Source organism: Miniopterus schreibersii (assembly GCF_964146895.1).
Source record: "Miniopterus schreibersii genome assembly, chromosome: 8".
NCBI lineage: Eukaryota > Metazoa > Chordata > Mammalia > Chiroptera > Miniopteridae > Miniopterus > Miniopterus schreibersii.
This window is the reverse complement of record NC_138109.1, coordinates 13,354,199-13,378,129: the sequence shown is the minus strand read 5'-3', so window position 1 is coordinate 13,378,129 and position 23,931 is coordinate 13,354,199. Positions and strand designations below refer to the sequence as shown.

At 38.1% G+C, this 23,931-nt stretch overlaps 1 protein-coding gene across 1 annotated transcript in view; it reads right to left on the bottom strand.

Moving 5' to 3' along the window:
• Window positions 1-23,931, bottom strand: part of CLIC4 (chloride intracellular channel 4) — a 51,138-nt gene that overhangs the window by 13,844 nt on the left and 13,363 nt on the right. The window contains exons 2-3 of the mRNA XM_081145935.1: window positions 12,484-12,593; window positions 4,652-4,777 (exon numbers count right to left, since the gene is read on the bottom strand). Coding sequence (XP_081002061.1) covers window positions 4,652-4,777; window positions 12,484-12,593 — 236 coding nt within the window. The remainder of the gene's footprint in view (window positions 1-4,651; window positions 4,778-12,483; window positions 12,594-23,931) is intronic.

Sequence of the window (23,931 nt, the reverse complement as noted above, 5' to 3'; positions counted from 1 at the left end):
CAAGGAGTGTAAGTGCCTCTTCAATACACCTATGTCCGTCTCTAGCCAGTTTCCAGAATTAGTCCTCTTTCCCCAACCAATATTTAGCTGTACCAACTTTTTCTAGTGAAGTAAACTTTGAAATTCTCAAAATAACTTACAGGAAGGCAGGCTTGAATTACAGATCATTTATATTCATTAGTCACACATATATTCCTGTATTCTAATTATTAAGTACCTAATACTTGTTCTGTGTCAGGCCTTGTTCTGTGTTGGGGATGTGACGGTGAGCATACAGAAGCGTACTTACTAGAGACCTAGTTTAATGAGCTGGTGAGAACGAAGGCCTGCCAATCAGAATATTCTTACTCATATGCAAAGAGATGCTAGTAAAATTTTTTTAAAAACACTGTTCTCTAAGGAGGTTAAACATGTCCCGGTGTTCCCTTCCAAGACAAACGATTAAATTTGTATTATCAATTTAATGCACACAATACTATAGTTACAAGGCACCATCACCTCAATCTCTCATTTTGCCTAAAAGGAAGTTATATTCCAGAAAGTTTACACACTTGGCTCCAAAATCACTGGATTAGGTAAAAGTATTGCCAAACTAAAACTCAGATGTCCTGTCCCCAGGTGCAATGTTGTTTTTGTTTTATTACAAATCAGGTTTTCTCTAAAATAGAATTCAAATTCTAAACCAGTAGGTCCTAAATTAGTTGCCAACTTTTTCTGCATTCCCCCTGCCCCAAACACTGGATTTTAATCATTCATCCATTATTATTAGTTTTAGCAGACAGCTGGATAAAGCAATAATTTTCAATTATTGTGAACATTCACTTTAACATTTAACAAAAGGCAGGCAAATAATTAATGAAAGGCTATGTGTCAACAATGGGCATGAGCATCCCGGGTATTTAGGCTTTCAGATTAGTCCTTTACTCTGTGTTACATTACAGAGTATTAATGGTAGACTAGCTAATAATATTTCCATCCTTTTAGGAAAGATTCGGTCATTTTCTCCTTTTTCGTACTAATATAAGAATAAAGCCTGCTTATACAGACTATTAAATTATCCTTGTAAATTTAACTTTCATTGCCTGTATTTCTCATTTTTTTAAAAGACTTCATACACTTTAGAGTTTTTCTCCAAAGTTATCTAGCTTTCTCTATCCTTCTATCCCTTTATCATATATAGTCCTGCTTCACTTAAAAATCCAAGCTTCAAAGCTTTTTGAAGGGTTTTTTTGGGGTGGGGGTGGGGGGATGGCAGCGTGGAGGAAGCAAAGTAGTTCCCTCATTTGAGCAAGGGGAACTAAAACAAAAACAAACACTTTCCCCAGGAAGAGAAAGTTTCTTCTTAAAACCTATACTTACACTGACCATCGAAAGCTGCTTGATTTAAGCTTTCGTTAGTCTCTAAATGCAAAACAACTCTAGAACAGACAGTTGCCTGTGTTTATATTTGTCATGATTAAATCAGAAGCGCTCATATGAAAACACTCTGTTCTCATTATCATCAAATGCCAAAAACATGTTATTAGAAATGCTAGTTCTAGTCTCCCAGCTGCACAACTCTGCCTTTTCTCCGCACCCCATCTGGAAACAGGAAGGCTACAGTGAGCCTGAGGAGGGACAGGGAAGGGCTGAGGCCTACTTGTTCTAGAGAGAAGACAGTGAGAGCCAGGGTGGTCCCTAAATGCAGCTGAACAAGAAAGGAACGGGAAAGGAATGCCTGCGATAGTCCCAGAAACCCGTCTCCCTCCCACTCCTCCTCTAGGGACAATCCTGCGTGGCGGAGACTATCCTGTTTGATGAGCATTTCACATGAGGGGCCGCAGAGCCCACTGAGGGGAAGGAACTCACGGTCCAAACATGCTGTTGCGATGCATATAAATAAAAACTCGTCGTAATAAGTTAAGCCTCACTTATTTTAAAAGCACTCATTAAGTTCAGTTTGAAAAGCACCTTCAGTCCAACTTGCTCATCACAGTAAAGCAAGTTATCTTGGATTTCTCTTCTACCCTTCCTCTAAGCTTGGGCTAGCCTTCGATTTGGTACTTTCTAAAGCACAATCTCAAAGGCACATTTTACGTCTTTTATAAAAGTCAAACTCAACAAAATGAGAAACAGAAAGAAGACCATAGGAGAAACATAGGTTTCTGAAGTCATACAGACCTGGCTTTGAAAGTAAGTATGTCAGCTCTGCCATCATTAACCTTGGATAAATTATTTGGATTACTCATCAGTTTCTTTATAAAGTCTTTGAGAGGACTGAAATAATCCTCAAAATAATCCACAATGCACAGTATATGGCACATAATTAGTGCTTGAATGTTAGTTAGTAACAGCAGAGGCACTAGCAACATCAGAAACACTCCCTTCTAAAGCTATTTAGAAGCTCTCTTTAGATTATAACCTACAACATAAAAACAAAATTCCCCTTAGAGAGAATTTAGCACACTGTGAACCCTTTACAACAGAAAGATCTCCAAATTTTAAATTAGATTATTTAAACTGAAAGAAAAAACCATCTCTGGTTAAAGTATCCCTATAACCATGCCCAAACAAAATGAGGCTGAAATTTCTAAATATAAAAGGCAAAATGAAGATGTTTATTTTCAAGGTCCAATTCAAAAACCTATGATGTCTTACAGAGGACTGGACAGCAAGAAACCAGAATATGTTGGTATTAGGCCTATGGATCTTAATATCTATTCCCTCTGAGAAAAATAACAAGGAATAACAAAACTTATTTTTGTTGCTGTTTTGAAGAAGGCGAGGAAAGAATATAAAAAAATGTCCCTTTGACTGAAGTGGCATATAATGTTATCAGCATACTGACTTCAAAAACTTAAATATCTTGGAAGAACTTACACATTTATTACTTCAGACAATGCTTTAAAACAAAATACAGTTTTCTTCCCAGAGAATGGCAAGTCATTCAAACTGCTCCTCTGTTTATACTTTAACGCTGATACAATGATCTACAGTTACAGAAGAGGAAGATCACTTTCATTACTGTCTGAGGACAAGCTGGCAAATGTGGAACTTTCCTCGGAGCCCACAGACTTTTAAGAATCAAAAGGGATCTAGAAGGTTCTATGATCCAACATTCTTTCATGATTTCTACTAAGTTGAATACATTTTTATAACAGTTCCTTACTGATGTGTGTATAAACCTACAATTCATATTTTACAAAGACCCCGGTTTTGATGTATTGGTAGTCTACTAATATACAAGGCCTGGAGGAAAAATCAAGATATAGTTTTATTAACGCTGCTTTGAAGAAACTTTCCTGGGGATGGAAGGAAGGTTGGGACTCCTGGTAAGCAGAGATAAAAGAAATTTGAGGCTCTCAGAAAGACAGTACAGGAGGCAGAGGATAAGCTTTTATAATACAGGATTAAAAACACGAAATTTTAAGCTTAGTACAAGGATGCTAAACAGAAGGCAATTCTGTTCACAACAGAAGATGGGTTAGCTGTAGACAGAGGTACACCTCCAGGCATACCTTCAGGTCCCCAAAAGAAACACTGATTCAAAATTATTCTTCTGCCTGGAATGATGGCCACTCCTTTGTTCACTTGCGGAATGCCACTTTTTTAAAACTGAAGTTTCATTCAAGTATCATCTCTAAAGCCTTTCCCGATTCCACTCTCTTTCTTTCTTCCTTTTCTTTTTTTGCCATTTAATCTTTTATTTTCAATTACAGCTGATCTGTTCACTTTCCCAACCCGCCCCCCCGCCCCCCATCGCCACCACCTGTACCTGACTGTGCTGCAGGAACTGTGTCTTACTCACTATAGTGTGCACAAGGCTTTGCCGCCCAGTAACTGTTTGCAGAGTGAATGAATGTTGACTAATTAATTATTTTAGAACCCGCTGTCTGACCCAATGATCCCATTCCTGGAAAATTTATCTGGATATGGAAGATAAGTGACATCAACTAGCAAGAAAGGCTTGGGCCAGAAGGAAAAAAAATTTCAGTTTTCAGGATAATGAAACTGGAAAAGCCTAAACAAAATCAGTAATGCTTTAAACCTATGCCAAGACTCCAGTATGATGCAGAACTGCATATGTGCAACTTAGATAACTGTCATGAGAGTTCATCTATTCTACAACTGTACCTTACATTATAGGAAATAGTACTTTAAGATTGCTAACCACGTGGGACCTGGGGATCTAGAACACCTCAAAGAAACACATAAATAGAAAATGAATCCCAGGGACACAGTCTAAAAAGTCAATTCCCTTGGGTGTCAGCTTCAGAACGTTACCTTTAAAATGACCTGATAGTAAATCCCCCAGCAACCTGCACCGCACACCTGCTAAGACATTCTGGCTGGGTTCAGTTTGAATCTCTTTCCCCATCTCTTCTCCTCCCGAAACTTTATTTGGAACCTATATCCCTCAAATAACCAGTGTTTCCCGACCTATCTTACATGCCGCAAACCTCTACAGCTTCCTACCTAATCAGATGCCACCTTTCTTAGTGCGGCTAGTGGTGGCCAGAAGCCTCTGACCTCTGGGTAGAATCAGTTATAATAAATGAAGAGAAGTCCTAGTCATTCCAACTTAGCACTGTGAGAATTCAACTCAAGTGCTAAAGAAGACAAAGCTTTACAAAGGTGGCAGTATCTCCGGGCATTTTCCTTTGGTACTCACTTGGGAGGGCATAAGACTTCTTCAAGAAATTCTTCAATCTTATTTACATCTGTTTTGACTTCACTGTTGAAAGTTATAAATGGTGGGTGGGTCCCGGGAGCCAAGTTCTGCAGGTCCACAGGCTTCCTGTTAGGCAAAACAGTGGTCGAAATTGGATTATTTTTTAACTCTGAGAAGGCAATAATAACTTCATTTTCCCCCGGCAACTTTTGTAAGTACTCAGCTCCAAACGAGAGCTAAGGTTTTCCCACTTTCCGCTTCACTGGTTTCCTCGGTCATCCCTTTTCAGCCCTCGCCCTGCACGCCTGTTCTTTGATCATTAAAAGGTCCAGCACGCCCAAGACCACAGTCATCTTTAGACTTCAAGTCACCCACTCACATTTTCACTCACAGGTTCACAACCGTTCTCTTATTTACTTCCTTCCTCCTCAATTCAGTAAGAGTCCAGAAACCCTAACAGTTTAGCGTTTATATATCTATTTTCAAATCTTAACATTTTAAATGGAAAAGAAAAAGGTAGCACGAAGAAAAAGGACAACAGCATCTCATCGAAGCAAGTAGGGTTAATAAAATTTGTATAAAATGCACAAGAGAAAGAGAACACACGTCTCCCACGAGTGACGCCGGGGTGAGTGGGAATGCTCTTTAATCTTGTCACGTACAAACTGTGATCATCTAGAAAACACTTTTCCTATTCCCAAGTTATAAAACGTATCCATCAACATTTTATGACCAACAAACAGTCCATTAAATGCCTAAGTGTAAAGTAATAACATGTCTATGTTTTTTCAAAATGATTTTTTTCATGAACAGGGTGGAGTAAGGTCAGAGGGAAAAAGGGGATCAATGCTTTATAATAACTCATGGAGGAGGGCAGTAAAACAAACAACAGTTATTACTTCTAGAATAAATTATGACAGCTTTCAAACTCTCCAAACACAAATATTTACTGGTGGACAGATAAAGTTGGCAGGGTAGAAAAGAAGAAAACAAAGACTGAATACAAAGAACCTGATTAAAATCTCAAATTGAGCCCGGCTGGACGTGGCTCAGCGGTTGAGCGTCGACCTGGGATCCAGGCGATCGGGGTTCCATTCCCGGTCAGGACACATGCCCTGGTTGCAGGCTCGATCAATGACTCTCTCATCATTGATGTTTCTATCTGTCTCTCCCTCTCCTTTCCTCTCTCTGAAATCAATAAAGATATATTTAAAAAAAAAATCTCAAATTGAATAGCTCTGCCACTCGCCAGCTACGTGGTCACAGCCTCTCTAGGTCTGGATCATCTCATCTGTACTATGGATCTAAGGCCTGCTTTGCCTGCATAGATCAAATCCAATAATGCACATGAAAGTTAACTAAACCAAAGTATGCACATGAAAGTCATCATGGCTCTCAGTATCACATTCACAAAGCATTTTGCAGATGACAGTGGCAGCTTTAAACTCTATTGAGTCCGATGGTTCAATACTGGTTATTTAGCATTCACTGATTGGCAATAAGAGATCTGATTAATATAGAGGCATTTAAGCGAAGTAAAAGCAGGCATATGATTACCAATTTTCCATTAATATTAGTAACTCATGAACAGTCCATCTTGTTTCTGCTTCAAAGCTACATACATTTTTTAAAAACAAAGGTGAAGAAACTACTTTCCAGAATTTACTGTTAAGATGAAGGACAATCATGTTAGGTCCTTACTCTGAGTGAAAATAAGTTTGAGAAGAAATTTTAATGCCTCTAAATGGATTAGTAGACTTCAAATAAATGAACAAATTGTAAGCACAGAGGTGACTCGGAAGGAATATAAAGTCATCAAGCAAAACTGAACCTAAGAGTCTTCAGTTTCTAGTTCTCACCTGGCATTCTGAGGCCTCCGGTGTTTTGTTTGACCCACAAAGGGTCACTTTACAGATGCTTTACAGAAACTTAACATCTCAGAAACTGCAGTGTAAGATAAAGGAAACTGAACTGATAGGCAATGGCTAAAACTTTTAGGACATCTTTAGTTTATATCATGAAAGGCCTTCAATAACTATTCAACCATTCAGTCAAACGCATTCAAATGTTTTCATGAGTGACAGAGATCTAGCAAAAGCAAAGTACACAGAATTCATGCCTTGAGATAAGAGCATGAATGTACTTAAATGTTTTGGGGGTTTTTCTCTTTTTATGTTTTTATTGATTTGAGAGAAACACTGATGTGAAAGAGAAACATCAACCGGTTGCCTCCCACATGCACCCCAACCAGGGATCGAACTCGTAACCTGGGTATGTGCCCTGACCGGTTATCAAATCCAGGTGACCTTTCGGGCTTCCAACCAACTGAGCAACACCAGCCAGGGCTGGGGTTTTTTATTTTTAATGTTACTTATTAAAGTAGTCCTTTTTTTCATAGTAGTCTTTTAGATTAAAAATATATTCTGTTCTCTCCCATTGTCTTCCCAGATGAAGAAAAGGAAATAAAGAGAAGCAAACTAACAGTAAACAGAGAGGGAAAGAAAGTAATGAAAAGGAGGAACCTTATAGGAGCTAATACTTTAAGCAACTTAAGTGGCTTAACTTCAATTAAAATTTAATTCAGTACACTTGCAACAATTGGGGGCTGGTGGCTCAGTGCCAGCTGCTTAACATAAGAGGAGTACAGCACAGCCGTAGGACACCAAAGCTGGTTCTTAAAGATGACCTGTCTGTAACTAGCTGACTCACTAAATAGAGAAAAAAATACTAAGAATGTAGAACTTCTACTTCCCTTTGAAGGTGCTGAGTTTCAAGGCATAACATTAATTCACACAAATCAAGAGAATATTGTACACTAAAAAGCAAATAAGCAAAAAACAGTTAACACCACAAAATCCTTTGTTTCCATTTACTCCCATTAATTATTTTTCAGTAGATTTGCTATTTTCAAATACTAAAGTCGCCAACTGAATCAGTGAATCGTGGACTCGCCAAAACACACACCGGATCCTAGTTACTAAGCATCTGTCTATTTGTACCAGTTCAACCAGTTAAAGGATTTTATTTATTTTGATTCAATGTGATATACTGCTGATCTTTGTCTACTTTAATGTCAATTTGTGGAGCAATTGTTTTAAAACAAAATAACACCCATGAAAAGGTTTCAAATACAGCTTCTATAATTAACAGATTTTATTAACACAGTTTACAAGTAGAGTTTATACTAATAACAGGGTTAGAAAAATATTCACTAACATATTTAATTCAGCTCTTAGTGGCCTCACCAGGATTTTTCATCTTTGAAATCAACTTGAAAAAGAGCATAAAAACATGTGGCAGCAAAGTTCTCCCTGTCTGTCCGTGTCCATCTATCTCTATGTATTTCTGTTTCACACAAACACACGAATGCAAACATGGGGTACAGGTATGATTCAGAATACATTCGTGAGACATATATCTTGAATTGTTAGGACTGTTCTAGTAACTTCGAGTCAAATCTACAACAGGGAAGAACAGTTTATACTTCCCCAACTGGCGAGCAGCGGGAAATAGATGGTCTCTCTAAAAGGCTGGCCTGTTCCATTTAGTTTCTCTCTCTGTCTCACTCACACTGCTGCTTCTGAAGACCTACCTGGAAATCAGACTGATCTCTCAACTTGCGGAAAGCTGCTGAAAGCTGTTTTCAGAAGAGTGGGACCACAGAGACATGATAAGGAAGGCAAACTATCTGAAGAACCTATTTGAAAATCAGATTTTGTTCACTGTTCATTTGTTCATTTCATTGTAACATCTTAAACTATTATAAAATTGTTGAAGGTTAAACTACCATAATCTTCTAAAACTTTATGCCACTATTATGGCAACTTACACGTGGGGCTGACTCACACAATGTGTTACAATTGGTATGCTGACACTTAAAACAGAAGAAAATCAGTAGTGACAGCGCAGAGGAGGAAACAGTTTCAGTGTTTAAGGTGAGAATGAGAAAATGGAAACACATTTCCCAGACTTTTTAAGGAGTGGTCTCCGTTTACTTTTTTTCCCTCAGAAAATATCATGGAGGGGGGTTTTTTCACTAGTAACATAGCAGATATCACTGCTTTCACAATAAAAAGTTAATTTCTTAAAATTATCAATTCTACTCTCATTTCTCAAAACCAGATGTTTATCCCAGCAAGTATGTGATAAAGTATGCTCACACCCAGCTACATCCAAGTCAGTGTCTCAGTTTCTCTTTCTATTTCTTTCTCTCTCTCTCCCTCCCCCCCCCCAGTCCTCATACTTTCTTTTCTTCCTTGCCTACCTCTCAGGCTTATCTGTTCTCTAAAGATGCTGACCTCTGATTTAAGAACTTCTGGGACAGTAGAAGTCTTCAAATAAAGATCTTGATTGCTGCCAGGAACCTGTCAGCCCGAAAGGCCCTATAATACCAGTGTGATAAAACGCTTCTATCCAATATTAGGTCCCTGAACAGTGGGTAGCACATAATAGACACTGAAGAAATGTTAGTTAAGGCATCCATTCCTTTTTCCTGAATTTAAAAATGAGACAACTGACCTCCCAGATGATGTAGCTTGCCCAAGGTCACAGGGCTCTCTCCAAACAGAACCAGGTCTCTACCCCTAAAACTTTCTACTATGCACGGTTGCTCCCCTTTGATGACATGTAAAAATATCTTTAGATATGCACCCCAAATTTTAATATTTTCACTTATCTGAAGTTTTTGTTCAAATCGTAGTTGATGTAAAACCCAAAGATCTTCTGAAGCTTGGGCATTTTTTTTAATCTAAAAGATCTGTAATGCAGTTGTAGCATGAACAGAAAATTAGTTTTAGAAATGACTCCCACTAAAGCATTAGGGCAGCACTGGCAGGCAAGCAAGGGGAGGCTGTTCCAGGTTTCACAGGCACTCAAATACCAGCAGCAGAGTCATTAACACCAACTGCGATTCGATGAGAACGTGGCACCCAGTGCCAGAACTGGCTTGTTTTTTATGGATGAAATGTCACGTAACAATCATTTTTTCAGAGCACAGAGTGGGTTTCTAAACAGTTCTCGGGAGAGTTCTATTGCTCACCACCAGTTTCTTCTGGGATCAGTACTTTTCACTGAGGAATTAGGCAATTATCAGGAGAAGCAGGAAAACAAGCACTGCAGGCATGTCTCCCACACAGCTTTCCAAAAACAGCCACAAAGTTAGGGCTGTATTGTGGAGAGGTACTTTTCACTACAGGATGTTTTAGTCCCTGTGACAGCTTTATTTTATGCTGGGTTTCGTTTTGTTTTGTTTTTTTTGAGCCAATGTTCACTTTCCTGGAGCACCTTCTCTTTGGAATCTAAAGTTACAAAAGACCAGAAGGGAGTAAACTCATAGAAAAGGATTGGAAGGATAAAGACCAAACTAAATGCAATGACATCTGTGAACAGGATGCTGAAGATTAGCGGTGGGGGGGACTCATTATCATGTAGTTTTATTGCCCTTAAGGGGCTTTTTAAAATATATACTGTAGACCTAAGATTTCTAAAGAAAATTTTTAAATAGAGGCTCCCATGTTAGTGTTCTCTGTTGATTTTACACAAAGCCCTAGGAAATAAACATACATTTCTTTGAGTGGTAGCATCTTCTAATAGGAGGCCCTGAATCTTTCATTGTACTTCCCATGTGTCACTTTTAAAATAACTGTTTTTTTAAATGGATTTTAGGGGGGGGGGGAGGCATCAATTGGTTGCCTTCCCATACACACTCCAACCCGCAACCTGGGTATATGCCCTGACCGGAAATCAAACCCGCCAACTTTCCGTGCAGGGACGACACTCCAACCAAGTGAGCCACACTGGCCAGGGCACATGTCACTTTTGACATGTAGGGTAGGTACATTACCCTTAAACATATACAAATACTCAACTTACAGGAACAATGCCTTTACAAAGTGTGTAAATGAAAAGTGAAACTACCCGGCCGGGTGTAGCTCAGCGGTCGAGCGGCGACCTAGGATCCAGGCGATAGGGGTTCGATTTCCCGGTCGGGGCACATGCCTGGGTTGTGGGCTTAATCAATGAGTCTCTCATCATTGATGTTTCTATCTCTCTCTCCCTCTCTCCCCTCTCCTTTCCTCTCTGAAATCAATAAAAATATATATATATTTTTAAAGTGAAACTGATGACTTTAAAATAGCCATTATGTGTTAATTTTCTTTTCGGAACCAGACTGTCATCATTTATGGCACCACTACTGGTATGTACCACAATCAAGCACTGTATTGAGCTGTTGAAAGGATTTCTGGAAGCATGGTAGTCAACTCACTTGCTCCTACCCAAAAATGGAATAGGAGAAATACATGTATTTTAAGACACAGTAAGGGTGTGTGCCTGGCGGCCTGGTCTATTTTTAGAAGTTATATTCTGAAACTTCCTTTGTGAATACATGTAGGAAAAAAACAGTAATCGAAGGATAACTACATGAATTATTTCATTCTTATGATAGCTCCGTCTGATGTGAGCTAGGTCTTCATAAAAGCCTGTAGCTTTAACTCGTACTATCCCCAAAGGCTTATCTGGACACTCATATACATAACTAATGGGGTTCCTGAAAGACTTCATGGCTTATTTTCAATAAATAAATTCTAAGTATGCAAAATTTCAAATATAAGTGCACTAACAGAAATAAAGAATAAATTTTAAGGAACTGACAGAGGTCCCAGGGTATGCTAACCTAGAACCGGGAATATAATCACAGCTCTCATGCAACTCTCACTCTGTGGCGCCCAGAGGGATACCATACACGAATTCTGCCATCCATCAGGGAGAGCTTGTCAATCTTTTTTTCTTGAACACTGTTCACGACTGAGATGCTTAAAAAACAAGCAGCAAACCATGTTGTGGCATTTGTGTCAAGAGGAATACATTTCCACCGCTGAATCCTAGATTTTCTTTTGGTATAACTTTTCTTTTTAATATATCTTTATTGATTTCAGAGAAAGGAAGGGAGAGGTAGAGAGAGAGAGAAACATCGATGAGAGAGTCACTGATCGGCTGCCTCCTGCATGTGCCCTGACCGGGAATCAAACTGCGATCTCCTGAATCCTAGGTTGATGCTCAACCGCTGAGCTATGCCTGGCTGGGCTGGTATAACTTTTCTGTACCCTTGATTTAAATCTTTTTTTTTTTTCCAAGTATGAATGGTCTTCACCTTAGGAGGAACAGAGGCTCCTGAGTAAAAAGAGCTTACTACTTATCAGGGCTCTTCTCAGCCTTCCCCCTCCACACTATGGTCCAGAGTGAGAAAGTTAGAAACAGCTTTTCAACAAGCAAGACCAATCACGGCCATAGCAAACTGCTCCTATTTTACAATCATATTTAAGCAAAAATGGTTAAAATTGTATTATTTTTAAAATCCTGTTTTATTTCCTGAAAAGAAAGTTAAATAAAATAGCCCACACCATATTTACCCTCCTAAAATCCCATTCTTGCTTTAAGGATCCAGCTTAGATAGGCCATGTGTTTAGCAAACTTGAGACCAAGAAGCTCTCTGCTTGGAAAGTTCTTCACAGGCCCATGTTTACACAGGAAAGGCAAAAATTTCACTGCATCCACACTAAAACTTAGCTCCTGGTGATGCTCTTAAAATTTAAGGTAAACATACAATAAGTTCCTAGAAAGACTGAGTGGCCACATGCAATTTACTGATATTGTGAGTTACCATAATGCTTAGTATATGTTAAATATGTCCATACAGCAGCTGAACTTTAATACAATATATTTTCTTTAGAGAACATATGGCAAGCAAAGTGAGGGGTGGGGAGAGCATCAAACTGAACACTGTAAGGTATATACTCAAATTAAGCCAACCCCAAACTGCAACTAAGTCTTACCTTTTCAGGTCAACAGTTGTGACACTAAATACAACTCCTTTGAGCCACAGAATCATGAAGAGCCTCTGGGAAAAGGGGCAGTTTCCGATGCTTTCACCATCACTGCCAGCCTGGGAAACAGAAATAAACATTAAAAAACAAGGTCAAAGTGATGATACTCAACTTAATAGACCTTTTTCTGAATTTTAACCAAGGGAACAAGAAGACAGGAAATGTCACACTGTGGAAGGGTGGAAATTCAGGTATTTATTATTTTGCTCTTTCACTTGTCTTTCTCTCCTTTTAAAAATGGCCAGTCTAGTATAGCACTGCCCAAGAGAACTTTCAGCAGTGACAGAAATTATCTACATTACCACTGTCCAATATGGCAATCATTTGTGACATAAGGCTAATGAGTACTTGAAATATAGCTAATTCAACTGAACTAAATTTTTAAATTTTTATTTACTTTTAATTAAAATGTAAATGGTCACATGTGGATAATGGCTATCATATAGGACAGCACAGGTCTAATCAATCCCTAGGAGATACATATATCCTTGCCCCAGGGCAAAGACAAAGTCTATAATGGGTTTTATAAAATGTAAATCACTTTTTGCTTATAGGGCAACAAAAAAGGGGAAACTTGTAGGTGTGCCCGAAGAGTTAAATAATCGCCAGCCTCCCCCCATTCTAAAAGCTATTCATTATAAAAATTACATATCCTGTTTTACACATCCCTTCAGGGAGAAAAGAACAAACATAACTTTACAATAAGCTATTTGTAATCCAATTAATGAATGCAGCAGTTGACTTCCCTGAGTTCAACATGAGGTAGAATTTTCCTAAAAATCCAAGTGGAACAAATCTTAAATTCCATCATGTATGCCCCAAGTTTAAAAAGGAGGGAGGAGGGGAAGCGGGAAATGGTGGTTGAAGGGAGCCAGCTGTTAGAAGAGAGCATTCTGACACTTGGTAAGGCCCAACAGAGCCCTCTTCACCATGAAGTCTATGGAGAAAGCCAGAAATAACTTTCAACAAGTCTTCAAAGATGCTGGTTAAAAGTACTGTTTATTATTATTCTGAAGTAACTCTCAAAAAACTCAGAAGCCATTTCAGTAAAATGCTATATCCAGTTAAGTCATTAATTCCTAACTAATGGCAAAATAGGGAAGGGGGAGTAAAAGCCGTTACCTGATTACACATAATATAATCAGTAAAACACATGGGTTATAATTTGGATGAACATTGAAAAATTATGCTGCCCGGCCGGGCGTGGCTCAGCGGTTGAGCGCCGACCTAGGATCCAGGTGATTGGGGTTCGATTCCCGGTCAGGGCACATGCCCAGGTTGTGGGCTGCAGCTGATCAATGACTCTCTCATCACTGATGTTTCTATCTCTCTCTCCCTCTCCTTTCCTCTCTCTGAAATCAATAAAGATATATTTAAAAAAAGAAAAGAAAAATTATGCTAAGTAAAAGGAGCCAGTCACAAAAGATGACACAGTACGATTCCATTTCTTTCTTTTTTTAAAGGTACTTTTTATTTTTGAATGAAGTTGCTAATTTAGCGTTAGAATTTTTTTTCTTTTTTATAATCCTCACCTGAGGATATGTTTTTATTGATTTTAGAGAGAAGAAGGGGAAGAGAGAAACACTGGTTGCCTCTTGTACACGCCCCAACTAGGGATCAAACCCCCAACCTAGGTATGTGCCTTGACCGGGAATCAAACCCGCAACCTTTTGGGGCACGGGACAATGCTTCAACCAACTGAGACACCCGGCCAGGGCTATATAATTCCATTTATAAGAAATGTCCAAAAGAGGCTAATCCATAGAAACAGAAAGTAAGTTTAAGTGGTTGCCTAAGGTTTGTAGCAGGGAGAGAGAGAGAAAGAGGGTTAGGGAGTAACTGGTAACAGGTACAAAGTTTCTTCATGGAATGATTAGAGTGTTCTAAAATTAGACTGTGGTGATGGTTGAGCAACTCTGTGAATAGACTAAAAACCACCGAACTGTATACTTTGAATGGGTTCATTGTATGGCATATGAATTATATCTCAATAAAGCTGAATCAAAACTATATAGACACAAATTACAAGTATAAATATGCACGTACTGAACAAGATTTTAATTTAGAATATATAGTTTTAAAATTATGATTTCATTATCACACAAAAAATACATGTCTATAATGTTTTCTTAAGAATCAGAAAACCCAGCCCTGGCCAGAGTGGTTAAGTGGTTAGAGCATCGGCCCATGCACCAAAGGGTCGAGGGTTAGATTCCAGGTGAAGGGCACGTACCTGGGTTATGGGTTTGCTCCCCACTGGGGGAGGCAACCAATCAATGTGTCTCACATCAATGTCTCTCTCTCTCTCTCTCCCCCTCCTTCCCTTCCACTCTCTCTCTGAAAAGCAATGAAAAAAATATCCTTGAGTGAGAATTAACAAAAAAACAAAACAACAACAACAAAACAAATAATCGAAGCAAGAACTTGAGTAATCCCACTGACACAGAAATAACCACCAACTGCCAGGTAAAGGATGAGTTAGCATTCATTTGGGTTTTGTTCTTATAAAAGGGGTAAGTTTTATTTAACTTGCTATCTGGGGTTCCTCTCACACACTCAACTATTCCTTGCCCTCCTCCCTCAGGGCCTCTGTTGTAATTCTTGAATTGCCTAACACCAGTATTTAATCAGAAACTGCTGGATTAACTGCTACATTGCAGAAAAAGGGTCAGTGGTAGATGCCCTAAATATTTTAATGTTTTACTAATTCAAGGTTAAGGAACTGCTCGCTTAGAAAACCTAGCTTAATCAGTTTACAGAAAGTCACATCTTAAAACACCAAAGAAGAGGAGCTTCAAGTTCGTTCCTCTCTATTTCTTTATGGGACTGGGGGTGAGGGGTAATGACAACCAGGGGGAAGAGAGGCTTCCTCTAAAGGTGCGAATGGGCTCCTGACCATTAGATCATTTCCCTTGACACATTTTCTACGAAATGTATAAAACAATGTGTTGCCAAAAGAATGCACTCAAAAACTTAAAGACCTCATTTAACTTTTAATGGATTCTATCTAAATTAGCTGTCTGAATACACAAAATGGCTTGCTTTGATTTAGATTAACTTAAAAGTCACAAAACAGCATGATAAATGGGCAGTTACCTGGCTTCTATTATCTATTTCTTTGATTTCTGCTACACGCACGCTGGAGCCAAGGTCTAGAGTCTAAAGGTTTGTTTAATAAGCTGTTATCCTTCTACAGGGTCTGCAGAGTATGCAGGAAACATCAGGGTTTAGGATCAGACAAACCTGGAGTTGAATCCTGACTTCACTACTTATTAGCTGTGTAGTTTTCAGTGAAATGTGGCCTGGGTTAGGCAGAGGCAATGGAGATGAAAAGAAATGCATGGATTAAATTGAATTGGGAAGGTACAATCCTAAAGACTTGTGGATGGTCTGGATGTGGGAAATGAGGGAAAGAAAGAAATCAAGTAACTCTCAATTTCTGGCTTAAGCAACTGGGTAAAGGAAAGCCTCAAGATGGGGGTAACTGTGCCTATACTTTGCTGGAAGATAAAAAGGAAAATCCCTGAAGAGGTAACAAGCACAGAGCTGCATGTAGCCTTGGCTTGAAGATATTTCTTAGGTCTGGAAGGCTACAAACCAAAATTAACACTGTTTACATGTCAGGGCAAGTTTGGAAAGAGGAAGGGACAGGGATATTAACTTTATACACCTCTGTACTATTTGTCTTCTTTTTTAGATTTAAGAAAATTTTTAAAGAAAATATTCCAAATGTCTACACATGATAATCTTCTTGTATCTAATTACTGACAAAATAGTAAACTGCTTAAATATGACAGAACTGCTTTTTCCTTCATATTGCTTTAAAAAATGCTGGATGCAAGAGAGTCAAAAACTACTAACTGAAATAACGACAGATGAGAAAGAGTCTATTGAGTATTTTTGTTCTGCTACATATTTGAAGCATATGCTGAAAATGAAAACGGCTCTAATCTGTACTAAAATCGAATCTGAAATGTCTCAGCAGGAATACCTTGTTAAAACAAAGTGTCAGATATACAATGACCAGACTTTCCATCTAAGTACAACAGAACCATAATGAAAACAAGTTCTGGAAAGTTTACATTCAGTCCTCAAAAGCCTAAAATAAGAGGAACAAAGATTCTTCAGAGCAAATTATAAACCATATAATTAAAAATACAGAATGACGGCCCTGGCTGGCTGGCTCACTTGGTTGGAGTGTCCTCCCATACACCAAAGGGTTTCAGGTTCTGTTCCGTCGGACACGTACTTAGGTTGCCGGTTCAATCCCCAGTCTAGGCGTCGACAGGAGGCAACCAATCGATGTTTCCATCTCTCTCTCCCTTCCTCTCTCTAAAAATCAATGAAAACATATCCTCTGATGAGGATTACAAATATACATATATACTGAATGACAAGAAAGGGGAAAAATGCGCGGAAGGGCGTGGCTCAGCGGTTGAGCGTCAACCTGGGATCCAGGCAATCGGGGTTCGATTCCTGGTCAGGGCACATGCCCGGGAATTGTGGTCTCAATCAATGACTCTCATCATTGATGTTTCTATCTCTCTCTCTCTCCCTCTCCTTTCCTCTCTCTGAAATCAATAAAGATTTTTTTTTTTTTTAAAAAAGGGAAAAAAATGATGGCCAGCCCTGGCCCGCGTGGCTCGGTTGGTTGGGTGCCGTCCCGTGCACGGAAAGGTTGCGGGTTTGATTCCCGGTCAGGGCACATGCCCGGGGCTGCGGGCTCGATCCCCAGTAGGGGGTGTGCAGGAGGCAGCCGATCAATGTTCCAATCTCACATGGATATTTATCTCTCTCTAAAAATCAATTAAAAATTTTTTTGTTAATCCTCACCTGAGTATATTATTTCCAGTGATTTTTTTTTCTTTTTTCTTTTTTTTTTTTAAAATATATCTTTATTGACTTCAGAGAGAGGAAGGGAGAGGGAGAGAGAGAGAAACATCAATGATGAGAGAGTCATCGATTGGCTGCAGCCCGCAACCTGGGCATATGCCCTGACCGGGAATCGAACCCTGATCTCCTGGATCCTAGGTCCATGCTCAACTGCTGAGCCACGCCCGCTGGGCTCCCTTGATTTTTTTTTTTTTTTTTAAATATATCTTTATTGATTTCAGAGAGAGGAAAGGAGAGGGAGAGAGAGAGATAGAAATATCAATGATGAGAGAGTCATTGATCGAGCCCGCAACCCGAGCATGTGCCCTGACCGGGAATCGAACCCTGATCGCCTGGATCCTAGGTCGACGCTCAACCGCTGAGCCACGCCCGGCCAGGCTCCATTGATTTTTTTTTTAAGGACAGTAGGAGAGGGGGCGAGAGAGAGACAGAGATGTGAGAGAGACACATGGATTGGCTGACTACGGCAGGCACCCCGACTGGGGAGGAGTTTGAACCTGCAACCTAAGTACTGGGAATAAACCTGCAACCCTTTGATATACCAAGGGACACTCCAATCAAGTGAGCGACCCAGCCAGGGCTCTAAATCAATTTTTTTTTAATTTTAAAAAGACGGCCAAAGGTATATAACCTTTTTCCTGTCTGGATCAACCCTGAATCTACTCCCTGTAAGAATCAACTACAGTAAATGAAAATGTCACCAAAATTGCCCAGGAACAAGTTAATAGTTACCATTTAACTTAGCAATTCATTTCTTACTCGATATGTACCATATGAAAGTGATTCATATATAGTAAATCCTCACAATAACTGTATGAAGTTAGTTTATTTTTTCCTCATATTTCAGATAAGGAAACAGATTTAGCAAAACTAAATACCTTGCCACAGGTCATACAACTGAGGAGTGGTAGACTGAAGTCTGAACTCTGAGGTCCATGCCATTGACCACTTTTACAGTTTCTTATAACAAGTTAAGAAAGAGATGCTGGAATCTCACAGGCTCAGCCTCATGATTCATATGGTACAACCACCATCTAACTCATATGGACATGACCTATCAAGTAAGATAAATTACCTGAACTACAACCATTATAATGTAATCCACAAATGATATTTTAAATTTTCTGGTAGTCCTATTTTAAAAAAGTAAAAAGAAACAGGTAAAATTAATTTAAATAATATTTTACCTAATTCAACATATCTAAAATATTTCAACATGCAATCAACAAAAAAATGTTATTACATTCTTTTCTTTGTAGTAAATCTTTGAAATCTGGCGTATATTTTATACTTATAGTACATCTCAATTCAAACCAGACACATTTCAAGCTGTCAATAGCCACATACGGCTAGTGGCCTCTGAACAACCAACACCGATGTCACCAAGACCATGTACTAAATACCTGACCCATCAACTCAACATTCAAGCTCTCAGAAATTATTTATTCTTATTTCAAACAAATTTTAACAAGTCTGCTTATCTGGCTTAGCAAACCACAACAAATTACAATAGAAAATTAAAGGAAATGGGCTGCATCAATAGAGCTGGCAAAGGAAAATATAGAAAACACACACAAACATACACACACCCATACATGCACACACACAAAGGTGATCTAGGTTCAAAAAGCATAACAGCTGAGGCCACTTAGCAGAAAGGCAAAAATAGTCTTACCCAGCTCACTAGCTCCCGAGGCAATTGCTGCACCACTGAATTTGTATTCAGAATGCTAACATTAATCGGCAGTTAAATTCAGCATTTTATGAAGTCAAGCAAATATTAATATATCTCAGAAACAGTTTATTTTAAAATAAATTTGAGAACTCTATGTACTATTTTTGTAACTTTTCTATAAATCTAAAACTATTCTAAAATTATAAAGTTAATTTTTAAAAATCAATTTGAGGCTTCTAGTACGACCAAGTAGATCCCATAGGATCAACCTTCTGCCCCTAACAGTGACAACTTCTAGACAAAAAAAGCCACTTGACAGCACTATAGAATGAACAAAAGCAGACAGATGTGGGAGGGGAGTGGAAAGGAAATAGAGTGGACAAGTTTCCCCAATTTTTATCTTTTAACCTTGTGCCATGCAGGGCAGCTAAAACTCCAAAAGAAAATTCTCAGTGCTGCTGGCTTGAAGAACCAAAGAACAGAGTTCAGAGTCACTATCACCACTGGAAAATAAGGTAGAACACCATAAAAAAGAGAGCCAGAGAGAGGGAGTCCTAAAATCTGCAGCTTGAGTTAACTACCTGCTTAAAAAAAAAACAAAAAACAAAACCAATACTGCTCAGAGGAAAATAACAAAATCCAAAGTTTCTACAACTTGTCATTTGCAATATACAGAATGCAATCCAAAATGGTTCAACGTAGAAAGGAACAGAAAAATATCACCCATTCTCAAGAGAAAAAATAATCAGAGACACACCCCTAACTGATCCAGATGCCGTAATTTGCAGACAAGAATTGTTCAGATAGTTATTATAACTATGCTCAATGATTTAAAATGAGAAAATATGCTCATGATAAATGAAGACAGGAAATCTCAGTAGAAAGAGCCCACAAAAAGAACAAAATGTGAATTCTAGAACTAAAAAAATACACTATCTGGACCAGCCAGGCGTGGCTCAGTGGTTGAGCTTCAACCCAGAAACCAAGCAGTCACAGCTGGATTCCGGGTCAGGGCAGATGCCCAGGCTGTGGGCTCAATTTGTGCAGGAGGCAACCAATCAATGATTCTCTCTCATCACTGATGTTGCTATCTCTCCCTCTCCCTTTGTCTCTCTGAAATCAATAAAAACATATTTTAAAAAATATTGAAGAGATAATGGCCAAACTTTTCGCAAATAAGTGTACAGATTCAAGAAGTTTCATGAACATCAAGTAGGAGTGATATAAAGAAAGTCACACCTAGGTTTATTATAATTAAAATGCTAAAAAGCAAAGAAAAAATTAAAATTTTAAAGTAGCTAGAAAAAAGCAACAAACTGCATACACAGGAATAATTATCTGAATGGCAGTTTAATTCTCATCAGAAATAATGGGGACCAGAAAACATGGAACATTTTTGAAGTGCTGAAATAGAAACAAGAACAAAAATCACCCAAAACCTTATATCGAGCAAAAATATCTTTAAAGAATCAAAGTGAAATCAAGGTAATTTCAGATAAAACTGTAGACTCTAAATGCTTGACATTTAAAGAGTTAATTTCAGGAATAGAGAAAACCAATATGTGTTCATTATATTAAAGCATGATTATTACATTATTGTGCCCTTTACAATTAGTTATCCTCATTTTGGTCACGTACAAAAAAACGTTACCTCAAATTTTTCACTAAGTTTCATTCTTTTAACATCTTCTAACCAAAGATAAATTCACTGCCAGTCTTCCCTTGTGTATCAGCTGAAGCCAAATACATTGGGAGTGGCTAAAAATTCTCATGCAGCCCAGCTGGGCGTGGGTCAGCAGTTGAGCATCGACCTAGGATCCAGGCGATCGGGGTTCGATTCCCGGTCAGAGCACAGGCCCAGGCTGTGGGCTGCAGCCGATCAATGACTCTCTCATCATTGATGTTCCTATCTCTCTCTCTCCCGAGTCTCCCTTCCTCTCTCTGAAATCAATAAAAATATATTTTAAAAAAAAAATTCTCATGCAAGTCAAAATCCAGCAGCCCACTTTCCCTAAAGGCAGTTTAAAAATATACATGCAGTAGTATAAACTAGACTCAGGAGTCCTGAGAGTGAAAGAAAACAATTAAGTGTTCAAAAAATACTCCTCTTCCCTGATCTGTGCTATGGCAGCTACCTAACTTTAGTGGGTAAGAGCTATTTCTCTTCATAAACAAGTTCCCAGACCTAGAAACTCCACAGAGTTCAGCAGTAGAGTCAAAATCTGATTTCTCCTTTTGTAAAAAATCTAAATTCTCCAAAAAGTTTTTTTTTTAAGAGATTACACTTTTGGTAAAAAAAGGAAAGGATTCAGAGGATAAATGAGATATGTGAGGGACTTTAAAAACAGAACTACATGATATGATTATGTACAAAAAATTGGCTATAAAGATACACATCACAATATTGTTTAATAGCTAAATTTTGGACCTCTAAATGACTACAAACAGTGGATTAATAATGATAACAACAAACAATGAAAATCTGCAATCATAAAAATGCTATAGAATATTTTAATATAAAATATTAGCACTCAATAAACATGAAAGAATGAACCTTTGGTATTTTATTTCGAATTATCCATGTTCAAAATTTTCATTAAAATATACTACAAAATAAATTTCTTTTAAAATTATATACTCGGCAACATGTTGCAACGGTGAAAAGTTAACATTCAAAACTCTTCTCTTTGGCTGTCCTAAAATAAATATCAAGTATCTGAATAGTACAAGATACCTTGCTTATTACTGAAATTTTTCCTTACCATTTCAATGCACAGATGCCTTAAATATGATAAAGGCAAATTCTAACTGAGAATAGTTCTGTATTTGTTTTATTTTATACACAACAAACAAAACCTTCCCTTTATCTTTCATGTTGTTCATCTAGAAACTTTATTTTCTAGTCAAAGAATTCACTTTTGAAATGGTTTTGATTTTTCTGGTACATTGCCCCCACTGTCACTGAAAATTTCTATCGGCATCATTTATATTTGTTGTCTAATAAACTGCTTCTAATTGTGAGAATTTAATTATCTGGATCTGACTCTGAAATTTCAACTTTGAAGCTGAAAAGGTCTCAACTTTCTGTCTGGGCCTAAACACCCAAGACTAAGGCTACTTTAGTACATAAAATAAATCTGGACTAGATTGTACATCACTTCTAAGACACACACCCACTTTACAGACGAGAACAACTTGAACCTGGTCCTCAGTTATACAATCTGAAGGTTCTAGACCTCTAAACCAATCTGTTATTAAGTCTGGATCAATGGCTATCTATCTAAGTAAGCGGCTACTCAAAAAACCCAAATTACATGTCTCAAGTTCAATAACTGAATATTATTTTTATCTCTGGTATTTTACCATGATATAATATAGAACATGACACCAGAGACAATCCTCTATGTGTTTCTATCCCCAGACTACGCATACCAATTTGCCCAAAAACAAACACTAAGAGATACTTACTGAATTAATGAGTTATTTCCTGTATAACAAGATTTGTGTTAGGTAGGAGATATAAAAGATAAAGAAAATAGTCCCTGATCCCTGATTTCCTGGAATTCAACATTCTAGCCTGGAACAAAGATATGATGAAAAAACGATTCGGAGGCGTGGCAGAACATGCAAACACACAAAGTGCTCCAGAGGGAGGAAGGATTAGCTCTACTATGGTTCAGAGAAGGATTCAGAAGCTATTTGAACTCAACTTAGGAGGGGAACTTTTTACAGTTAATTGTGTTCCAAAATATTTGTAGTAAAACATGCCATAAAGGCATCTATCTCCTCCTCCTCCTCAGAAGCACAGCACACTCCTGAGAGCCTGAATGTTTCAGGCCCATTTGCAAAGGGCTGTCTCTGAGAAGGAGCACAAAAGCTGAAAACAGTTACTTAACAACGCTTTTGGAGGGGTTTTTCAAAGTCCTTATTGGAGAACATGTGCTTTGGCCATAAACAGGAGATTTATTCCTTCATTCTGTTCTACAAGATCTATAACCAATCAATTAGAAGAATCCTATTACCACTTGACCACACTGAGATCTGACTTAAAAACAAAATAAACCAAGAAAATACTAAGTAAAACATATGTTTCTTACACTAGACAACAAGAGTCTAGCCTCACAGTAGTAAAAATGTGTGAAAAAGATTTAGGGACAAAAACAACTTTAAAAAAAAGAAAGAAAAAAGAACTGGTGATAGGAAAATGACCACAGGGTCAAAAAAACTAAAGAAACTAACATTGACAACCTGCTTCAAAAAGAGGAAAAAGCAACTGCTTATACACAAAGCAGATTTTTTTTTTAAACTTGTTTGTTTTAAAGAAAGATTCCTTGTAAATGGTTTGGGATTTTTGAGGGACAATGGAACGGAGACCATAGGACTAAACAGTTTGGTAAGTGTTTAAGTGAGCCAAAAATTAAAAAAAGAAAAAAGAAAAAAGGAAGAAACAAAAAAACCCAGATCCTAAAGCACTGGCTGATCTCATTAGCTCTGCTTAAGAAACTTTATAGATGTGACTTCACTCCTGGATTACACGTCTATATTTAGTTTATACCTAATAAGGATAAAGTCCTGAGCTAACAGCCATTTCCTCTCTCCACAAAAAGAAACTTCCTTGCTTTTTTACTATCAACAATGCAAAGATTAGTAGTATAGGCTCCTCTGAAGCTGAGGTTACACACACACAGAAAAATATTAACAATTTAGTACCTTTTTTTTTTAAGTTGGACTGCTCTGACACTTCTAAATTGGAAAAAGTCTAAATCAAATATGTGATGGTCAAGTTCCTTAACAAGTTTATAAATAACCCTTTTAAAGTATTTTATAAA